General features: G+C 39.9%; 1 protein-coding gene across 1 annotated transcript in view; it reads left to right on the plus strand.

Moving 5' to 3' along the window:
- NID1 (nidogen 1) overlaps positions 1 to 21834 on the plus strand; it is a 70895-nt gene that overhangs the window by 42394 nt on the left and 6667 nt on the right. The window contains exons 13-19 of the mRNA XM_089529453.1: positions 1437 to 1652; positions 5342 to 5514; positions 8685 to 8811; positions 17256 to 17427; positions 17894 to 18051; positions 19672 to 19795; positions 21008 to 21120. Of these exons, the coding sequence (XP_089385579.1) occupies positions 1437 to 1652; positions 5342 to 5514; positions 8685 to 8811; positions 17256 to 17427; positions 17894 to 18051; positions 19672 to 19795; positions 21008 to 21120 (1083 nt within the window). The remainder of the gene's footprint in view (positions 1 to 1436; positions 1653 to 5341; positions 5515 to 8684; positions 8812 to 17255; positions 17428 to 17893; positions 18052 to 19671; positions 19796 to 21007; positions 21121 to 21834) is intronic.

Here is a 21834-nt window from a genome sequence, read left to right on the forward strand (position 1 = left end):
CCAAAGTGCTACAAACTGTCATCTAGAATGATAATAGTAATAAAAAAATACCACATACCCTCCCTGATTGCCAACCTGTCCCCAAGGTTTTCCCAAAAGAAAACCAGAAGTAGTTTTCTGGTCATGTCTGGGAGTGATTTTCAACTGAAAATGTGATGTGTGATCACTACAGCAAGGGGGCAGAAATTGGCCACTATCACAGTTGCCCACCCCTGAACTATAAGAACAGCATTCCAACAACAATGTCTTCATCTGCCAGTCTCTGAAGCTATCTAGATGCATCACTTAAAAAAGCACAGATGGCTTCTTTTGTCATCATGAACTTATGGATCACAGAACAAAATAAACCCCATGTACATGGGCTCCGCCATTGTTACGTAAGCACTGCATGGCATCCGCACGTTGCCACACAGTGCTTACGTAAGGAGTGGTGCACTCGTTATGTTGGCCCTGTGGCGCAAGAAGAACCCAGTTTTTCCCGGTTCTTTTTCTTGCAGAGGGAAACCGTGCAGTTTGACGGCTGCAGCTTCCCTCCGGAGGACATTAGGCCACTGGCAGGCCGCCCTTTTTGGGCAGCCTGTCCTTCACCAGTGTTCCGTGCAGTCATGCTGGCCACATGGCCATGAAGTCGTGTTTGACAACACTGGCTCCCTTGGCTTAGTAACAGAGATGAGCACCACCCCCTACAGTTGGATACAACTAGACAATCTTGTCAAAGGGGAAACCTTTAACTTTTTACCAGTTTCCACACTATGGTAAATAGTAACATTACTAGTCATTATGGCAACTTGTAGAAAATTTCCTATATACATGATGAGAAACTGCACAGAAATTGCTTATCATGTGATGATAGTATTACTATGTATCTTAATAATGGATGTAATATATCTTTTGCTCCCTGTCTGCTTAAAGTATTTGCTATAATCACAGGCAACACATGATGAGTTGCATAAACTATATAATTTTTTTCTTTTCAGCTTCTGATAAGATTAGGCAGGATTTTACTAGTGTTGAATATCCAAGAAAAAAGTTTAAGGTTTTTTAACTCATAAGATCAGCAGTAACCTATTGCTATTGTAAATACCCATAGCTTAGGAATCCCTACTACAACTCTGGAGTGTTGCAGTTCTTGAATCCCACAAGTCAACTTAAATAAGTTCTCCTGCTTGACCAGTACTTGTCCTGCTCTGCTCCATCCCAAACTCATTTCAGCCAAACCACTGATGCAAAAACCATTTGATGTCATTTAATGTTCAAACTTTTTAATGACCCATGTATCACCTATTTCTAATGCAGAAGAACCTTGGGCGGTAAATTGGTTACAGTCTACTTACAGTGGATTTTGTAAGTAGAATATAATACAAATGGAATGGGAAATGAATACTGTACAAACAACTCTTCCTTTCATTTTCATATTGGTTTTTTTTTATTTGCAGAAGTAGAGAAGACAAAATGTCAGCGGGAACAAGAACAAATTGTGGCTTTTGGACCAAGAGGTCCCAGGCCAGTTGGCCAGTTTATTCCTCAGTGTGATGTCTATGGGAATTATTTGCCAACCCAGTGCCATTCAAGTACTGGATTTTGCTGGTGTGTAGACAGAGATGGTAATGAAATTGATGGAACCAAGAGTGGCCCAGGAATCCAACCTCCATGTAAGAAGTAACAGTTTCCTCATTTAGATTTTGATTAATTGGTCGCTTAGATCACAGGTCTCTCTTACAGCCCTTTTCCAAACTTTCCTATTCACTTAGACTTTCCATGTTAATAAGCCATGTTGAAAGGATTGACATAACCAGGATGTATTTGATTTAAATCAATTTGATTTAAATCACTATTCAGAAAGACACAATGTAATCATATGATTTCCCCCCACTCCCAAAAGGGGACTCTTCCTCACTATAAGCTTAATACTTATTTTGTACAGTGTAGTTACCGAAGACTCATTCTTGTTGGTATAATCTTAATATTTACTTCCAGATGTAGTTTTCATTTTTAGAATAACAACATGTTAGATTAGTTTTATAATTAAATTGAAAACACTGCTTATACTATTAGAAACACATCATAGGTAGATAATTATGAAATTATTATAATGTGATATCTCCAGTTTAATAGGTTAATCATTAATATTTGGACAAACTTTCTACTGTATTTTATTGGAATAATAATAATAATAACCTTATAACAATTTAAATAGTTTAATTTAACTAAAACAATAACATTATAGTTAACCATATATACTTGACTATAAGTCGAGGGCAAGTTACAGGCCAAAATTATGCATGTTGATATGACCCATCGACAAGTTGAGGGTAAAATTTAGGCACATGTAATGAATGATGTAAAGGATGAAGCAAAGGAAAACAAGGCTAAAGAACTTACAAAATTCCATCAGGGTTAACTATTTGTGCACATACTAAAGTCTGGATGGCTGAGAGAGTAAAAGGGGGTGAGTGCTTTTACTCTCTACTCAGTGCAGATTAAACTCTTGCCTTTCACCATATATATATGTATGTGTGTATGTGTTAAAATACAGTACTTACTGTATATACTCATATATAAGTCTAGAAATTTTAGTCAAAAAATTGACCCAAAAAAACTGAGTTGACTTATCAACAGGTCGATGTAAGTACTGTACTTTAACTCTTATGAAAAAAGAACCATCCTCTGGTGAAAGACAAGAGTGTAATCTGTCCTGGAAGCACTGATCTCACTCTACTCTCTTATCCATTCAGTCTTTAATGTGAGCACATACAGTTATGCCTGCTGGAATTTTGCAAGTTCTTTGACATTGTTTTCCTTTGATCCTTTGTTACATGCCCCTAAGTTTTACCCTTGACGTATCCATGGGTCATATCAAAATCCATAATTTTGGTCCCAAAACCTGCCCTCGACTTATACATGAGATCGACTTATAGCCAAGTATATACAGTGCTTTCACCCGTGGATAAGTCGACAGGTTTTGTGGTCAATTTTTTAATCTAAATTTCTAGAACTTTAGAATATACACAAGTATATACAGTATATATTCTTGTATTTGAGTAAACATTCATGTTTGTTATCTGATGTGGACAAACAAAATATCTTTAAAAAAAACAAACCTTAGACTATCAGCCCAGTCCACACATGAAAAGATTAAAATACTGTCCCCTGTAGTTCAGTCATCTTCATCTTCTTGTCTGTTCATAATCTGGAAAAGAAAAAAAATCCTGCTTTTTCAGGTCCCAAACAATTTCTCAGTTTAGAATGAATGAATCCAAAGGAAAATAATATTCTTTGTATGCCAGCAGAAGAAGCTACTGCTGTTAAAAGTGAAATCATTACTTCAACAGAATCTAAATCCAAGTTCTTAAGTGACTTCTACCAGTTCACTGGTGTGACTTTTTTAAAAACGTCATCAGCAAACATCTATTTTTGAATTGTTCCCCCTTAACTCTGAAGTTTATTATAGTTGGCAGTACAGATGGATGATTGCTTGAGACCCATGCCATATCTAACTCATCTTTCTCATCACTTAAGGTTTGACCCCCGGTGCCAGATATTGACAATATTTACAAGAAAATGGGCTGGAGACGGTGCTTGTCCCATTTGTTTTTTTAACACTTGTAATTTAATTCTGGCAGTGTGTTATTCTGTTTTTAAGTGTTCACTCAGTTCCTTTCATTAGAACTGGCAATACCAAAAAATCTGATACAGTACATTTCAAGCTCCCTGGACATATAAGGTTGCAGTCCTTGACCAAGGAAATTATAAAGGGGGATTAGAAAGAGAAAGCTGAAGCAGATGGGCCAAAAAGAGCTGCCAGAGGGTGCTCTGGTCCCTTTTGGCCTGGAACCATGGAGCCCAGACAGCCTGCTCCTGAAGTGGACTGCGGTGTCGGTCACAAATGAGCCACTGGCAGAAGCGGATTAAATCCACTCCTTTTGCCAGTGGCTTCAGGCCACCTTACACAGCCTTAGAGCAGCTTCTGGCCATTTCAGAAGCGTGCATCATTTAAACATCATGCTTCCGAAGAGGCTGGAAGCTCTGTATTTGGCCTGTCTGTTTTGGGCCAGAAACAGTTAAATTGAATTACAATTACAAATTCCAATCTATTGACAGAAGTATGGACAAAGAAAATGCTTCATGGCACACTGCATGAATTAGTATGAGTCTTTACTACTGCACATATAACAACATAATTCTTTGAGTTTGAACCCAAAGAAATTGACTTTTTGTAAGCAATTTTATGTAAAACCAGTTTGTCTTAAAAATGTGGCTACATTCGCCCCCCTCCTTTCTATGCTGTAAGAGACTAATATTACTGCTTCTTCTGAAACTACAAGGAGCCTTGGTGAAGGAATGGTTAAATGCTGGTACTGCAACTACAACATTGTGAGCGCCAAGGTTGACTCAGCCTTCCATCCTTTCATTGGTTGGTAAAATGAGTATCCAGCTTGTTGGGGGCAATTGACTTATATGTTGTAAACCACATAGAGAGTGCTGAGTTCACTATTAAGCAGAATATAAATATAAATGCTAAATGCTATTGCTATAAAAAATTATAATATAGCCATCAGGTACTGATTAGTATGGACTGCACTGAGCACATGTAATGTTAGTTCTTATTGGCTTCCAGTTGGTTCCTAGGCCTTCAAACCTTTTTGAAGATTTTCCCTGCTGTGCCAGCTGCAGACACCAAGCCTGTATTTACTGCCTTATAAATACATGAAATAAGACATTTGGTGGTAACAGAAATAGCTGAAATACATTTAGTCATGTATGTGAGCGGTCCAGATGGCAAAACATCTTCCTTGATATGTTTTATTTCTCTGGAAAAAATATAGAATGGAATGAACAGTTCTCTCCTAATACATTTCTTTGAATTATAATGAGCTCACCCAGGTAAAAGTATGCACTTGTATTCTCAGAAGAGACATTTGGTACAAAGCTATGTATGTTTACTTAAGCAAGGCTGCATCTGCACTGCATAAATAATGCAGTTTGGCACAAGTTTAACTACCATAGCTCAGTGCTATGGAATTTTGGGATTTGTTGTTTTATGAGTTATTTAGTGTCTGTCAAAGAGTTTTGGTGCCACAACATACTACTGTACAAATTGAGCCATGAAAGTTAAGGCGTTGTCGCACTGCATTATTTCTGCAGTGCAAATGCAGCTCTATTAAGGATGTGCTTCACTGGCGCCTGTTGAATCTTCTAAGGTGTTTTGATGTGTAAAATTTTGGCAATGTTCTGTCTATTTTAGTGTAATTACCTCTTGCAAGTGGGGCCCCATTTGCATTTAGCTTCATTTGCATTTGCACAATCTGACTGCATATGTTTTCTGTCCTTTGTCAATAAGGTCTGAGCACAGTTGCTCCCCCTGTTGTAGTTGGTCCTTCCGTAAAACCAGATACAATTCCTCTGCCTCCAGGAACACACTTACTGATTGCTCAGAGTGGAAAGATTGACCATGTCCCTCTAGAGGGAAATGATATGAGGAAACTGGATGCAAAAGCTTTGCTGCATGTGCCTGTAAGTAAGCCTTGAACACGATGTGACCATTTGGTTTAGTGAAAGCAAGTTTTTAACTAAAGAGTTACTAAGAAAGAGTACGTTTCAAATTCAGTATCAAGAACAATGACACATCTGACTTTTTTTAAAAAAAATCTAACTTGATTTCCCATATGTTTTGAAGGCTCAAAATCCATTTTTAAGGCTTAGGTTGCAGTTACTAAGAAAACAAAAGCCCAAGGACCCTGAAATGGATGGTAGCATTCAGTGTTTGAAACTGCTGTTCAGCTATTTTAAAACTGGATTTTGGGATTGTTTTTAAATAGCTTTTAGGATTTTTAAAAGAGCAGTTTAATGTGTTTTTAAAAATGTTTTCGTGTCTGTATTGTTTTTATTGGTTTTTACTTGTTCATTGCCTTAGGAGACTTTGTGGGCTGGAAGCAATACAAAAATACTTTAAATAAATAGACAAATCAATAAATCCTGAAGTCATGGCCAGATTTGTAATTGTAAGGAAGAGCATTCCCAAAGAAAAGTATGTTCTTCCTGTTGCACAATATCTTTCGACTTTTCATTTTTCCAGAATAGGCCCTCCAAGCTATTATAAATAAATTTAAGCTGTATGTAAAATTACTTTTCATAGCCTTTCTTAGCAAGTCAGAATCTCCTATAAACTTTCCAGTGCTTTTAAATAGTACTAGAGACTCTTGAATTTTAGCAGCACATACTAGCTAAAACTTTATGTGGCCTTTAAATTTCTTCCATGGAGTGCTTCATCTTCCTCTGCTTGATACTCTCTTCTCCTTTTATAAAATGTACAATCTTGCTTAATAATTTCTTGCACTCCAGTCAGTCTCCTATACTCTTTCATATGTTTCTTTTCTAGCCCCTTCTCTATGCCTGGTCTCAATGAGTAAGTATACCATTTTCCAGTGCTCTCATCTTTTCTTGCATTTCTTATTTATGTGTAATGGCCCCCTCCTTTTTCATTTCGTCATACCCTTTGATTCTTATTGGTACATCTTTATTAATGTGTCAGTGTTTTACCATTAGAATCATAATCATAGAGTTGGAAGAGACCACAAGGGCCATCCAGTCCAACCCCCTGCCATGCAAGACCAGTCCAATCCCCTATTGTACAAAAGGGGGAAGAGGCAACATGGGTTTCTCTAAAACAAGACATGGCAAGCTAATCTTACCTCCTTTTTTCATAGTTACAAGCTTGGTAGATTGGGAGCTGCTGTGGATGCAGCACATTTTTATTTCAGTAAGGCCTTTGACGAGGTCCCAAATGGTAGAATTTTCTTTAGATTTTCATTTTGGCCAGAGTACAATAGGGAACATCTGCTAATGAAACTAATCATGGAAATCAGTAGAAGGCACAATCTCTTCTTCTAACTACAGCCTTCCAGGCACCCCTCAAACCTGCTTTATGATGCTGCGATCCTCTTCAGAGCAGGTTTTCAGGCTGTGTCAAGGATTTCAGAGGTTCGGATCCTATCTATTCCAGATATTATGGAATTCATTTAAGAAAGTAAGCAAAGTTCAAGGAAACATAGGGGGTGATATAGTTGATGAAAACATATGAAGATATCCACAACAAGTTCGTATATTTGAAAGGGAAGGGGAGAGAAATACAGTTAGCTTTCCATATCTACGGATTCTTTCTCCATGGATTCAGCTATCTATGGCTTGAAATGTTTTAAAAAATGTATAAATTCTAAAAAACAAAACTTGATTTTCCCATTTTATATAAGGGACATCATTTTACTGTGCCACTGTATTTAACGGGGCTTGAACATCCACTGATTTTGGTATCCATAGGGAGTCCTGGAACAAACCACATCGGATACCAAGGGCCCAGTATATAAAGGCAGTAAAGGTGAAGGGGTGAAGGGGACTGAAGAATGTACTGAGAACAGCAGAATTTTAACAAATAAAATTAATAGGGGCAGTAGAACTATTCAAATGTTTTACTAAAATAGGAAAACTGAAAGTTCTTCAGAAGTTCTCCAAATGTTCAGAAGTCTAGGTTTAGGGATGCGGTGGCTTAGTGGTTAAGACACCAGTTCTGACTATTGTAAGGTCGGAAGGTTGGCAGTTCGGTGCAGTCATGCTGGCCACATGACCACTGGATGCTGGTTCTTCTGCTTAATAATGGAGATGAGCACTGCCCCTACATTTGGTTATGACTAGACATTTTTACCTTTTACCTTTAAGTTTAGAGCATGTACGGGGAGAGCATCATTTTGTTGCTGCTATTGTTAATCTTTCTTAATCTGTTGCAAATTATGCAGCAATATACTAGTATAGTCAATCCTACCTTCTGCTCAAATGCAATCTACTCTGGCCTGCTGCAGCTCTGGAAGGCCACAGTCACAAGACCCTTTTAGCCTTTTAACTTGAGATGGCTTAGACCTCTGTATGCAAAGTGTGTGTTCTGCTGCTGAATCACAGCCTGATAGTAAACCATACAATTGTGAATTAGAAATGATCCCCAAGAGTAATCTAATCCAGCCTCTACCAGCGCACAAAATCTGTGTTAGAGCATTCCTGGCAGATGGCTATGCAGCCTCTACATAAAAACTTTTAATGCAGGAGTGCCCACTGCCATCCAAAACAGTTTATGCTTACTGTCAGGAATTTCTGAAGAATCTTTATATTGCATACATATGATACATATGCTGTATATATACTATATATGACATATTGTTTTGGATCCATACTATGAAACAATAGAGATTGGACTAAGGAATTTATAAATAAACAAATAAACTAATTTACAAATAAACCAGCTTACCTCTTCCAGCTTGAATTCAGGATCTGGGATGCCCCCGGATGTTATCATACCTAAATTGTTGCCTATCTAGCCAGGATGCCGCCACCTGGGTGGATCCCAGGTCCAAGCGTCGCTCAGCCGGCCAATTTTTGAAGTTGAAAAACTATGAAAAAGTGCTGGCTGAGCGAGGCTTTGACCTGGGATGCATCCAGGCAGTGACTGTAATGAATTGGTTTGTTGTTGTTTTTTACTCCCAGCTGTTAGCAACTTTTATTGTTGATACATTTTCCCTTTTAACATTCACTCTACAGGTTTTACCTAAATGTTTTAACAAATTTAACCCGTAAGCATTTGTTTTAGAATTGGAAATGTGATATATTTTGAGACTTTTAATAGTCTTCCTAACTTGCAGGATAAAGTTGTTATTGGAGTTGCTTATGACTGCTTAGAGAAGATGGTTTATTGGACAGACATCAGCAGCCCATCCATCAGTAGAGCCAGCCTGGGTGGAGGAGAGCCAGTATCCATCATAAAGACAGGTAAGATTGTATATATTTCTTCTTCATGAGTTTTGGTTATATCAAGCTGGTGTCTCTCTTTCATCCAGCAATGACTTCCAGTAGCAGAATAGAATGAAGAAGTTTGTAGGCCATTCTCCCTCTTTACTACCTTGTCTGCAACACTCTTTACTACCTTTAATTTTATTCTGAAGGGTTCCTCAAACGGTTAGAACAGATATAGAATAATGGAGGGAGGAGGAGTGGCCAAAAGCTGCTTCCCTGTCCATCTTGGCTGTTAGAACCCATGGCTGGATTAGAAAAGAGACAGCAGTTCTATACATCCCATTATTTCCAGGATTAAGGAAAGAGAATTTCATAAACAAGTTAAACAATCCAAGTCAAAAACATATTAATGTAAAGTTGGTACAGAGCAAAGGGGACATTCAAGTCTCTCAGCTGAGCTTATGAATATTTTCTTACATTTCTTAATGCTTCTTGGGGCCTGAGCAGATGGGGCAGGATAGCACAGGCTCAACCCGTGCTATCCTGCCTCTGGTGCTCACTTGGGTTAGTCCCTTGGTTGGTTCACACACCTGTCCCTCCACCAACCCAAGACTGAGCATCACTCCTTATCTTTCCAGCAGGCAATTCTTCTGAGAACCCCCCCCCCCCAGTCACCCATTTAGTGTTGAAAGTGCCCCATTTTCGCATGAGACAGGGTGACTGGGGGGCTTCTCAGATGAATCACCAGCCAGAAAGGTAAGGAATGTGGAGAGATGCTTTGTGAACAGCTCAGTTTTGCCACAGAACTTCTTAGAAACTACACAAAACCAGGGCTATTTTACACTGGGCTAAAGGGTCTTTACCTCGGGATCAGACCAGATCCTCTGGATCTGTGTTTGCATAGGCAAATAGGGGCATGATGCTGGCCACTGGTGTTTTGGCTTGCGTTGTCTACATTAGATAAAAGAAGGCCTGGCGGAGGGGGGGATTCAGGCCATTTAGCCTATGCAGACAACCCCTTGATATCTGTTGATGCCTTCTAGACATGCATCAATAGGAATAGGCTGTGAACATGTATATTTATTAGTATAATCAGCTATAGAACCTTGTATAGGTTTACAGGGGCAGGTTGCTGGCCATTACAGTTACCTTTTATCCTTTCTTCAGCCGAGATGCTTTTAGTTTATTAGTAAATGTCAGCAGAAGAGGACATTTTTAAAAATAAAGTTGTCATTCAAATTGATTTGGCACTGAACTATGAAATATTGCAATCTGCATATTTTTTTCTTTCCTCAGTATAAATAGTTTTACAGAGACATATCTTTTTCTTATGCCTTAATAAGAATGTATTATGAATTTAAATAGTACAAGAAAGCTCAAGATAAGCTGACTCCCCTTAAAGTTCAGTGTGACTAATGTTGATTTTAATGTTGCACATTTTTCTTGCATAAAACTACCCAAAGATAATCCCAAAGGTATTCAATAGAAGTGTAGCTACAATGGCAAAAAATGACCCCAATATATGTGCTTGTCTCTTCCCCACTCTGTCTCTGTGTAATTGTGTATGTACAAGTGTGTTTAATTAGCCATGGATTCCTTCAAAATCAGCTGTAGAGTAAAAAAGTAAAACTATAAAAAGAAGTTAGGGAGGAGGAAAAAGGAATGTAGCAGTAATTTTAAGACTAATTGCATTTTATTTTTGCTAGCTTTCATGGATATAAATCCACTTCTTTGGATGCTTGCAGAGTGATAATAAATGCTCAAGTATAAAGCATACATATACCCTTGTGGGAGTGGGGTGGAATATAATACAATCCAGAAGGATGCAAACTATGACATTTGACCTACATTTTCAAAGGGCTGACTACAGAGATACAGTTCTTTCAGATCTTTACAGTGATCAGTTAATGTTGATGTATGAAAATAATGAATCTGCTTACCACAAGTCACTTTCTTGGGTGTCAAGATTCCCTTTGTTACAATAATGAGGACTCTTCTATTAATATATGTAGTGTGCCATGAAGCCATTGCCTTTGTTCATACCGCTGCTAATGGATTGGAATTTGTAAATATAATTCAATTCAGACGTTTGTCTTTTTAGTCTGGTCTACCAGTCTTTCATTTTAGATTCGGCAACAGATGAAAAAACTTTACTAAGTTGAATGTTTGTTCCTAACTGCAATATTTTATCACACTGCATAACTTTTGTGTGCTGTATTTGTGTTCATTATTTAAATTTTTTAATGATAATGTTGTTGTAGTGCATAGTTGGATTGTTCTGTCCTCTTTAATATAGCCCCTTCCAGTTATTATCTGCCTCTCCAGCTGCATTGCCTATGAATTGCATAAGCTTCCCAAATTCCACAGCTGCAGAGGCTACTCTACAGGGAGTAATGTTCCCCCTTGCTGCAATTTAATCAGCTGGGTGAGTTGTATGTAGCTTCATAATCCTGCCTGTTGCAAGGCTCTGAGCCTTGAATGCCATCCAGACAGTCTTGCTGTAACACTAATAATACAGTTGCACAAAATTATGCCTAAAATGGGGTTAGGGATGCTTACAGTATGCATTGCAAACTTCATAGCATCCAGTATGGGCTGAGTTTCTGTCTGGCTGCTTTTCAACCAGCCTGGAAAAACATTTTACTCTAGGCCACAATGCTACATTAACTCTCCTGACTGATGGCTCAGAGATGAAAGACAGCAAAGGAATAAATTGTTCTGCTTTCAGATTAGGACTCCTGGTGATACAAGCAGTTATTCTTAAATCGTAATAGATGGAAGCTCCTGTTGTACATTGTTTTGCTTGAAATAAGAAGGAATAATTTTAGACAATGTATTGGAGAGGAGAGCTAGAGCTTAGTCTCTATTGCAGGACTTTTGGCTTAAAGCAAATCTCTTGGCTTTATATAGGGTTACATTGATTTCTGTTGTAATTTATATTGCTGGTTCCTGGAGCAACACACACACACTGCATACTGAAAATTTATGATGTGCTAAAATTTTATAACAGTCTTAAGTGCTACATAATCTGTGAAAATAAAAAAAACATGTATTAACTTGAATGGTTATGTGAGCAGTCATACTCCTGCAATCCCTATTTACCGATATTATGTGTTTGGAAGTCCTCAGCTATAAAATATTGGTGGGGAGGAGTATATATTTAGAGAGCCTTATTTAAAAAAATCTTAGATATGCAGGTGACATTATATTGCTAGGAGACAACATCACAGACTTGGAACAATTACTAAGAAAGGTCAAAGCTGAAAGTTCATAGGCAAGCTTAAAGTTGAACATTAAAAAAAATGACCAGAGATGTAATACATAAATTCAACTTAGACAATGAAAAAGTTGAAATAGTTAAAAGAGTTTGTGTACCTAGAATCAAACATTGATCAGAATCATGATTGCAGTCAAGAAATAAGAAAACTAGGAATGGGAAGAGCAGCTATGGAAGAACTAGATAAGATCCTAAAGAGTACAGACATACATACAACTGAGCTTTAAAATCGGAATTGTCCAAGCTATAGTATTTCCCATCATCATGTACCAACGTGAGAGGTGGACAGCAGAAAAAAAAAGGAGGAAAATAAACTCTTTTGAGTTGCTGGAGAAGAGGGCTGAGGATACTGTGGACAGCCAAAAAGACAAACGGATCCTAGAAGAAATCAAATGAAACTCTTTGTGGAAGCCAAGATGATGAAACAGGCTATCATATTTTGGCCACATCATGTGAAGGCATGACTCTCTAAAAAAGACAATAATGCTAGGAAAGTGGAAGAGCAATAGAAAGAGAGGAGGACCACACGCCTGATGGCTAGACTTAATTAGGGAAGTCACGCTCATGAATTTGCAAGATCTAAGAAGAGCAATGGAGGATAGAGGAGTTTGGAAATGTCCAGAGCCGGCTCTAGGTATTTGGCCATCTCAGGCGAGAAATGTTTTGGCACCCCCCCCCCCCCGGTAGCCCCTCAAAGTGTAGGAAAAATGTAGGACATGATGTACGACACAACGGAGGGACAAATTGTAGGATGTTCAAGAAAAATGGAGGACATGACCAACTAAAAGCCAAAAACATTAATAAAAAACAATATAAATTCATGTTTCTCAGTCATGCTCAAAAGGGAGGACATTTTCACATTCTTCCTGGATAGAAGGTTGGGATGTAGCTCTGTGTGGTTTGTGTGTTGGACTAGGACTCTGGAGACCAGGATTTGATTCCCTGCCTATTGGGTGACCTCAAGGAAGTCACACTCTCACAGCCTCCTCAGTGGAAAGCCATGGCAAACCTCCTCTGAACAAATATTGTCAAGCAAACCCCAGGATAGATTTGCTTTAGGGTCTCCATATGGTGGAAAACAACTTAAAGGTACAGAACAACAAATAATAACTGAGTACTGTACCTTTAAATGCAGCGGGGGATCCAGCTTGGTGTAGTGGCCTGAATATTGGACTATTGGGAGACAAGGGTTCAAATCCCAGCTTGGCTATGCAAACCCACTGGGTGACTTTGGGCAAGTCACACTCAACCTCTCAGGGCTTTCCTTTCCTCCCTTTCCTCCCTTTCTCCTTCTCTCTCTTTTCTCCTTCACCCTGCCTTTTTCTTTCCTCCCACCTTCTTCCCTTCCTTTCCTTCCTCCCTTCCTTCCTCTTCCTCTTCCCTTTCTTTCCTTCCTCTCTTCTTTCATTCTCTAGTTCTCCCATCCCTGGCTTCATCACCTTCCCCTCAACTTCCTTCCTCCTTTCTTTCTTCCTCTTCTTTTTCCTGCCTTCCTGCCTTGGTCCAGGGCTGCCCACCCAATGCGTTGCCCAGTGGACGTCGGGTGTCGCTCTCCACATGCTCAGAGGCCCTCTTGCTCACTCCTTCCATGGCCGAGGAGGAGGGCAAGTCTCTTGGGGAGGGGAAGGGAAGGGGGAACCCAGAGGAGGCGCCTGTGGCAACACGGTGGGTGGGCAGCCCTGGACCAAGGCAGGCAGGAAGGAAAAAGCGGTGGAAGGAAGGAGAGGAGAGGGGGAAGGGAAGGGGGAAGGAAGACAGAAGAAAGAAGGAAAGAGAGGAAAGAAGTAAACAGAGAGGAAAGGGCTGCTGCTCCGCTTGCTTCGTGCTCCGGCCACTCTCTCTTTCTCTCTCTCTCTCTGGCCTCCCGGCTCACTTGCCACCCCGACGCTCCCTACATTTTGCCGCCCTAGGCGGCCGCCTAGTTCACCTATATGGATGAGCTGGCCCTGGAAATGTGTCATCCACAGAATCACCATGAGTTGGGGCTGATTCCAGGGTAGTTAACAACAACAGCAATAATATAAAGAAAAGAAGAAACTAACTTCCACTCTTAAAATTAAAAAATCGAGTATGGATCTAGACTCTTGCATGTTCACATTGACCAAGTGTGTTTCTGTGTATAATGCATATGTATATGAATTACCTTTAGAGTATATTTCAGAGGCATAGGTGTGTTAGTCTGGAATATCAATATGCAAAGGGTTGTTGTAGCATCTTTGAAATTAACTGAGAGAAAGATTAGCATCAGCTTTCGTAGATTTGGTCTATTTACTTAGCTGCATTGGGTGAACTGTTGCCCAAGGAGGACCTTTATAATCAGACTGTATGAATAGCCATAGAAATGCAAAACTTGTGGGTATGGTGATGAGGTGACAAGTTCAGTTTTAACTATGACTGTTGAAGGAGAAAGGGTGTAGGAAAGAATTTACCTAAGGCCAGAGTGGGATGACCATATGAATGGTGGAGGGAGTTTTGGAATGTGGTATGTGTAGGCTGGGAATTGGAAGGAGATCTGATGAACTGGGCAAGAACATCCTCATGAGGCAGGGATGCTAATCAGTGTAATAATATCCATAGTGTGCCAGAAAGCCATTGTCTTTTCTCTGTCCACTGGTGATGGACTGGAGTTTGTTGATACAGTGCGCCTGTGCCATATGCAGTAATGGACTAGAGTTTGTTGAAACAGTGCACCTGTGCCATATGCAGGCTGAAGCTGCGCTGCAATACAATGAATGGTGCGTGCCACCATGCCTAAACCCCATTATATTCAATGAGGCTCGAGCAAACGCGTTATTTGCCTTACGCGGGGTGGTGGCGGTCTGGAACGGATCCCGTGTAAGGCAAGGGTCCACTGTATATTCCAACGCTGCTGTTTCTTTTAATCAAGTGGTTCCCAACCTTTGTTGGTCTGCGACCCCTATTGCGGCCGAAAGTCCCGCCTGACGGCCTCCCTGATTGGTTGGGAGACCAGGAAGGGGTGGGACTTCCATCTGCCTACAAGCCCCAGCGACCATTGTGGTCAGAAGTCTCGCCCCTTCCCGGCCTCCCAACCAATTATGGAAGCCGCTGGCCAGAAGAAGGGGTGGGATTTCTGGCTGCAAAGGCTGCTGGAAGCCCTTCTGCCTTTTCTTCCTCACCCCTCCTCCTCCTCCATGCTGGCCAGGCCTGCTCTGGTCTGCCGCGGCCGCCATCAGAGAAGGAGGAGGAGGTGCCCCATCCCCATCCCCGTGCGGTAGTGTTGTTGGCGCCAGCACCTGCCGGGAAGAGGGGAGGAGGAGGAGGAGGCAGCCCCATCCCTGTCCTCGTCCCCACGTTGTGGTGGCGCTGATACCGGCACCCATGGTGAAGAGGGGAGGAGGAGGAGGCAGCCCCGTCCCTGTCCCCATCCCCATGTTGTGGTGGCGCTGGTACCGGCACCCATGGCAAAGAGGGAAGGAGGAGGAGGCAGCCCCGTCCCTGTCTCCGTCCCCACGTTGTGGTGGCGCTGGTACCGGCACCCATGGGGAAGAGGGGAGGAGGAGGAGGAGGCAGGGGCGAATCCCAACCTGGCAACCCCCAAGAAAGGGTTGATCGACCCCCAAAGTGGTTGTGACCCCCAGGTTGGGAACCCCTGTTTTAATCAAATTATATGTGAATCTGTGTTAGTACTGATCAAATCTTGGAGGAATTACTTTTTAGGACTAGAATTCCCAGGAGATCCAAGATAGCATGGTGACTAAAAACATTTAAGCTCTGTTCTCTGTATTAACACACAACTATATGTGCACGCATGTGTGCATGTGCACACACACAAGAGAGAAGGAGAGAGAGAGAGAGGAACAGAAATTATAGAGTATTTATCTCAAATGGAACTGTATTCAAAGACATATGCTCAGTTGTGAATGGTTTGTTCTTTAAAGAACCAAAGGAAGGAGGAAAGAAAGGGCTTGTCTCCAATTAAAGCCCGGGTGGAGGTGGGGGAGAGAAAAAAATGTTTTCCTTTTTTCAAGTAGCGGAATGCATAACATGCATTTGAACCTATATAGTTTATTTATTTTTTATCATTTATTCCTCAATCTGTGTTTGAGCTGAGCAAACCCCTGGGGGCCAGGGTAGCAGGTCATTATCTGCTGTTTCCTGTTGTTCAGACCTGGTCGCTGTCCAAAAAACCCTCTGCGTTTATATTTCCCAGGATTGTTCCAGCCTTAAATCTGTTCTCCAAGATTCTTAACCATTAAGTGTAATTCCAATCTTGATAGCGTAGACCAAAATTTTTGTTTTTTAATGTTTGATTACTTTTCACAAACAATTTTGAAAATTAAATCTAATTTTAATTCATAATTTAATTATCAGAAAATATATTACATTTTCTGCTGTTTTTATTAACATGTTTAGATATAACATACTTTAGATAAGTTTACCCCAATTCTTAGCTGTCTTGTTTTCTAAATGATGAAATGCTGATGTATATAATGTCATCTTTTTTCTTTTGAAACCAGTACTTCCCATAGCAATACACACAAACACACGTGCATATATCCCAACAGACCCAGGCCCCTTTCAGACTGTTTCTGATTGCTGGATGGGGAAGGGGAAGCTGAAATACATGCCAGCATCTAGTTGCTGAGGTAACTCTCTCTTGACAACACCTTTATACATTTGATAGCAAATACTTGAAGTGAGATGAATAAAGGTATAAATCAGGGTTATGTCTGGTTCATGCTATACAGTGCCAGAACAATTTTTTTCAGAAGCTCAACATCCTTAAGATCTGCATCAGCAGGACATTTTCATGCAGGGTTCTTCTTTAAAATGGGATATGTAGTCAGTGCTGGTGTTTTTTCAGCCTTTGCCTTTGCAACCTTTCTGTCACCATACCTCTTCCACATCTAGTTTGGTAATACTTGGGGAGAGCTGGATTTGATTCAGAGCCTCCAGATCTTTAATGAGATTTTTTTGTTAACCTGCTACTGTTTTGAATTGTCAGAATAGGGAGCAATATTAAAGAGCTTATATGCAAAACTGATGATTTATAATCTAATCCTTCTCTTGTGGGTTTTGTTTTAGTTTTGGAAGATGCTCAGTCATTAGACTGTATCTGGATGTAGCCTGAAACTGTTCATGTGGCCTGATTTTAACCATTTCACCCCCAATAGGAGGAGTGGTTGGTATATTTTAAATGAATATTTAAGGATTTCAGTCTTTTTCTTACTTTGTTTTCCAGATTTGGAAAGTCCTGAAGGAATAGCACTTGATCATCTTGGCCGCACTATCTTCTGGACAGATTCTCAGCTTGACAGAATAGAAGTAGCAAAGCTAGATGGCACCCAGCGCCGAATACTGTTTGACACTGATCTTGTGAACCCTAGAGCCATAGTAGCAGATCCTATGAGGGGGTAGGTAAAACCTCTTATTTTTAGAACATATCCATTCTTAATCCATTTAATTTCAGTATTGTTTTTTCAAGTTCTTTTCACTTACTGGTGGAAATGCAAAATACCCCCAAAACTATCTTCCTTGGTCTCCAGAATTGGTTTTCAAAATCTGGAAAATTCTAATTGAATTTTTATACAAACTCAGAAGCCTTGTTAACTTTTCTGTGATAGAAAGTATATGCATGTAGTAGCTACCTATTACGATTAAGGAGCACTGACATCAATGGCTATAAAAAACAACCTCTTATTAACAGTGAATGTTTCTTTAGACTTCAGTTCCATTGAATTTAGTAAAACTTATCTCCTGTTAAGTGTATAAAAGATTACAGCCTACATAACCTCAGTGACATTGGTTCAGCATTCAGGTTGTGTATATCTTCTGTTATCCTAAACTGAAAGTGCTTTTTGCTTGACACCTTTCTTCCAGAAATCTTTATTGGACAGACTGGAACAGAGAAGCCCCTAAAATTGAAACTTCTTACATGGATGGCACAAACAGAAGGATTCTTGTCAAAGATGATTTGGGGCTACCAAATGGACTGACATTTGATATTTACTCTTCACTGTTGTGCTGGGTGGATGCAGGTAAAAAGATGATCTGCACTGTAAAATATACTCAGTTGAACTTACTGCTTTGAAAATGTAACATGGGTCTCCTTGGAAAAGATTGTGCTGATTTTTGAATGTTTCATTGTCCTGTTGCAACATAGAAAGTACCCTTGGATTATTGTACTTACCCTCTTTGAAAATCTGGGATAGGTTTTGCTGAGATATAGTCATTGCCTCAGGAGATCAAAAAACAATTTAACTTGGATCAAACCAAGATGCTGACCTTTGATGTTTGAACCTTTTGACCTAGAACTTTGACCCAGAACTTGGACATGTGATGTATTATGTGGAGCTGGCTTGTGCAGGTAGATGAGATCAGGAGGCAAGATAATATATTTGCATCTCTTCAGAGCAGGAATCTGTGGACCTTATCCCTTGTGTTTATTGACATTACTAGGGTTCATCCTTCTATTTGTTAGTTGCTGTTTGAGGGGTCCTCATTTTGAAGACATCTAGCTTTGCCTCTGTTCTCCATTGATTTGACTGTGCCCAGGTTTTGAAAGAAATAGTTCTATCATCTTTTTAAAAGCATGAGCATTATCATTTTAAAAGAAAGTATTTTATAATGCATTTTTCTTAATCCCTTTCCCCACATCAAAAAAAAAGGGGCTTTAGAAAAATTGGGATTAAAAAAACACACACATTTTTTGGCCCTTCATGTCTCTAATTATGACCGATAATACTGAAAGCTCTCTGTCTGGAAACACATACAACCTCCCCTCATTTTCATAGTAAACACATGAGCAGTATTTTTCTATACAGGGGCTATCTCTTGGTAAAAATGGATGCTTCCCCACTTTTAATTCATTTCTGTGCACTTACATATTTTAGGGTGATAAATTCTTAAATCTTTTAGACTTTTTTTTTAAAAAAAGTTTATTCTCTATAGTACTAGAGCACATGAAAGTGTGGTAGCAGATTACTTGATTGATGGAACAAAAGGCTCAGGAGTGCTTTAGTTTAGCAATAAAGTAGATGGCATGAATCCCAACTTTCTCTGTTATCTTTAATAATTTTCCTTTTCATCTGAGAGACAACAATTTTGAAATAACATTGTAAATAAATAATTGCTGTGAGTAAAGAAACACAATTCCCATTCTATCCTGGATATAATTCTTGCAAAAATCCCAGAGAAATCTAATTCTAATGGAAGTATATAAAAGACACTCAGAGAGGTCACAAAATATTTCTTCAACTGCTTATTGTGCAGATAGTTGCTTATCTGGAATTGTCATGGGGTTGCACACTCCCTGCAGTATCTGATTTGAAGCATACAGCTATGCAGTTTTCAAGCTTAACCCAGCATGACCCAGGGTATCAGGCAGCTGCCATGGCCAGGAGGTCCTTTGCCCAGCATCAGTAGTGACACAGAAGATTGTATCCAGTGCAAAACAATGAGTAACAGTGTCTAAAATGTCTGACAGTTCTTCACATAAATGATTACCTGGAAGAAATGTGGACATTTGGCATGGATAAGCATAATAGAAGCTTAGAGGAAACCATAATACATATTCTTTTTCTTGTGTTATTGTACCTTTTCCCCTACAAAAGGTCTATTTGTCACATACAAAGACTAAATTGTTTTATTTCATGTAGGTACCAGAAGAGTCGAATGCATGGATCCCAATCAGCTTGGTCGGCGAAAGATCCTTGAAGAAATCCAGTATCCTTTCAGCGTCACAAGTTATGGCAAGAATTTGTTTTATACAGACTGGAAAAGGTACAAATGATCTGGACTTGTGGTTTACTTAAGTCTCCCCACCCTGTCCTGTTTTGGTCTTGTGGAAGCTTCATTTATAATTTTAAAGTTTGCACATTTTTCTTGAGAATACACTCTCTTCAGGTGAATTACTGCAGGGTTTCTACGTAGGAAGTATTTTTGCTAAATGTTCATTTATTTTTCTTGAACATGTACTTGCTGTAATGATCAGTACAAATGCTGGTAATTTGAAGCCCTTCTTCATCCTAGTCAGATAAGAAAATTGAATAATAATAATAATAATAAAATCTCTAAGGTGTTTCTGGATAAAAGTGAACTTTGCTTTCAAACTGCAACTTCTTGTACTTTGAAAACAAGGGTTGGAAGTTAATAAAGACTTAAACATTTCAATGATGGACCCAAGTCTGTGCAGCAGTACATATGTGTTGCTGTATACTGCGATACAAGTACAATCCTTTTGTTAAAAGCTTTATCAGGGAACCCAAAATCAGTGCCATTAGCTGCGGTCATCTGTTTATGGGCAGGGATGAAAACAGAGGGTTGGATCCTCCCCTACACTCTCATAAACAGAAAACTGGGCTTTCAACTTCAGGAAAATGTGTACACATAGTGCTAACTTGGGATGCTTCCTTGCAGTCATATTTCTGGCTAGAAGTGGTGTGACTGAAAAACAGATGATCATCCAGAAGATTCTTTAATCATATTTCCAGCCTTAAGTCTAAATGTCCCATATTTAAATATGCTCAAGATGTGTTTTTCTTCTATCAAACACTAAACTATTAAACATTAAACATTGGCTCCAGTGACTTAATTCATAAAGAAGATAATAGTAAAATTGAAACAACTTCAGTTTATGGAACACAATGTACTGAAACCTTAAAATGAAGTAAGAATCCACATTTTCATTTGAAAAACATAGATACAGAAGGTTGGAACAATTGGCTGTGATCATGTCACATATCAGTGCATTTCCTCCTTCTATTTCTACTCATAGCCATTCAATTGTTCCCTAAGCCTAAAATACTAACTTGTGGAACTTACCTTCTGTAGCAGATCTCATGCCTTTCATGGTATGGAGGATTTCATTTAGAAGGCTATGTAACCTGTTTCTAGCAATCTTTCCCTCTGTTCTGGTTGGGTTTGTTTTGGTTCTTTTCTACCATTCTCACTTCCCTCTGTTTTTGTTGTTATTTACTGTTTTGTATACTTTAGAGATGCTGTGGTAGCCGTGGATCGCACAATCTCAAAGGAAAATGATAACTTTCAACCACACAAGCGCACTCGTCTTTATGGAATAACTACAGCCTTGGCTCAGTGTCCCCAAGGTAATTGCAGGTTCCTTTTTTTATTTATAAGCCACTGCAAAATGTGAAACTGTGAGCAAACTGAGGGCCCATTTATACTAAAAAATAGCCCGGTGTGGGAAATGGGTTATTTTATTGATTTGCCATGATTGAAACCCTCCATGGCATTGATTTGCCATGATCAAATCTCTCCATGGTATTTTATCCCAATCCCCATTCACACTCAGGAACCTGGTAAAGTGCCATGGAAAGATTTGATCTTGGCAGTCACGGCAGCAGGGGCATAGGAGGAGGAGGAAGAAGAAGAAGAGAGGAAGAAGGCAAGAGAAGGAAGGCAGATCCACGGCAGGTGCAGGGGACAGATGATGAAGAGGAAGAGGAGGAAGGCTGATGCAGGGCAAGTGTGGGGGACAGAGAAAGAGGAGGAAGACAGATCCAGGGCAGTGCAAGGGGTAGATGAGGAGGAGGAAGAGGGCAAGAGGAGGAAGGCTGATCCAGGGCAAGTGCAGGGGCAGAGGAAGAGGAGGAAGGCTGATCCAGGACAGGTGTGGGAGACAGAGGAAGAGGAGGAAGGCTGATCCAGGGCAGGTGTGGGGGGTAGATGAGTAGGAGGAAGAGAGCAAGAGGAGGAAGGCTGATCCAGGGCAGGTGTGGGAGACAGAGGAAGAGGAGGAAGGCTGATCCAGGAGGAAGAGGAGGAAGATGTCCGGGATTGCTGCCAGCAATCTCTGACTT

The sequence above is a fragment of the Sceloporus occidentalis genome, unplaced genomic scaffold, assembly GCF_023333645.1.
Source record: "Sceloporus occidentalis isolate IW3139 unplaced genomic scaffold, rSceOcc1.0.p SCAF_6, whole genome shotgun sequence".
In the NCBI taxonomy this organism is placed as follows: domain Eukaryota; kingdom Metazoa; phylum Chordata; class Lepidosauria; order Squamata; family Phrynosomatidae; genus Sceloporus; species Sceloporus occidentalis.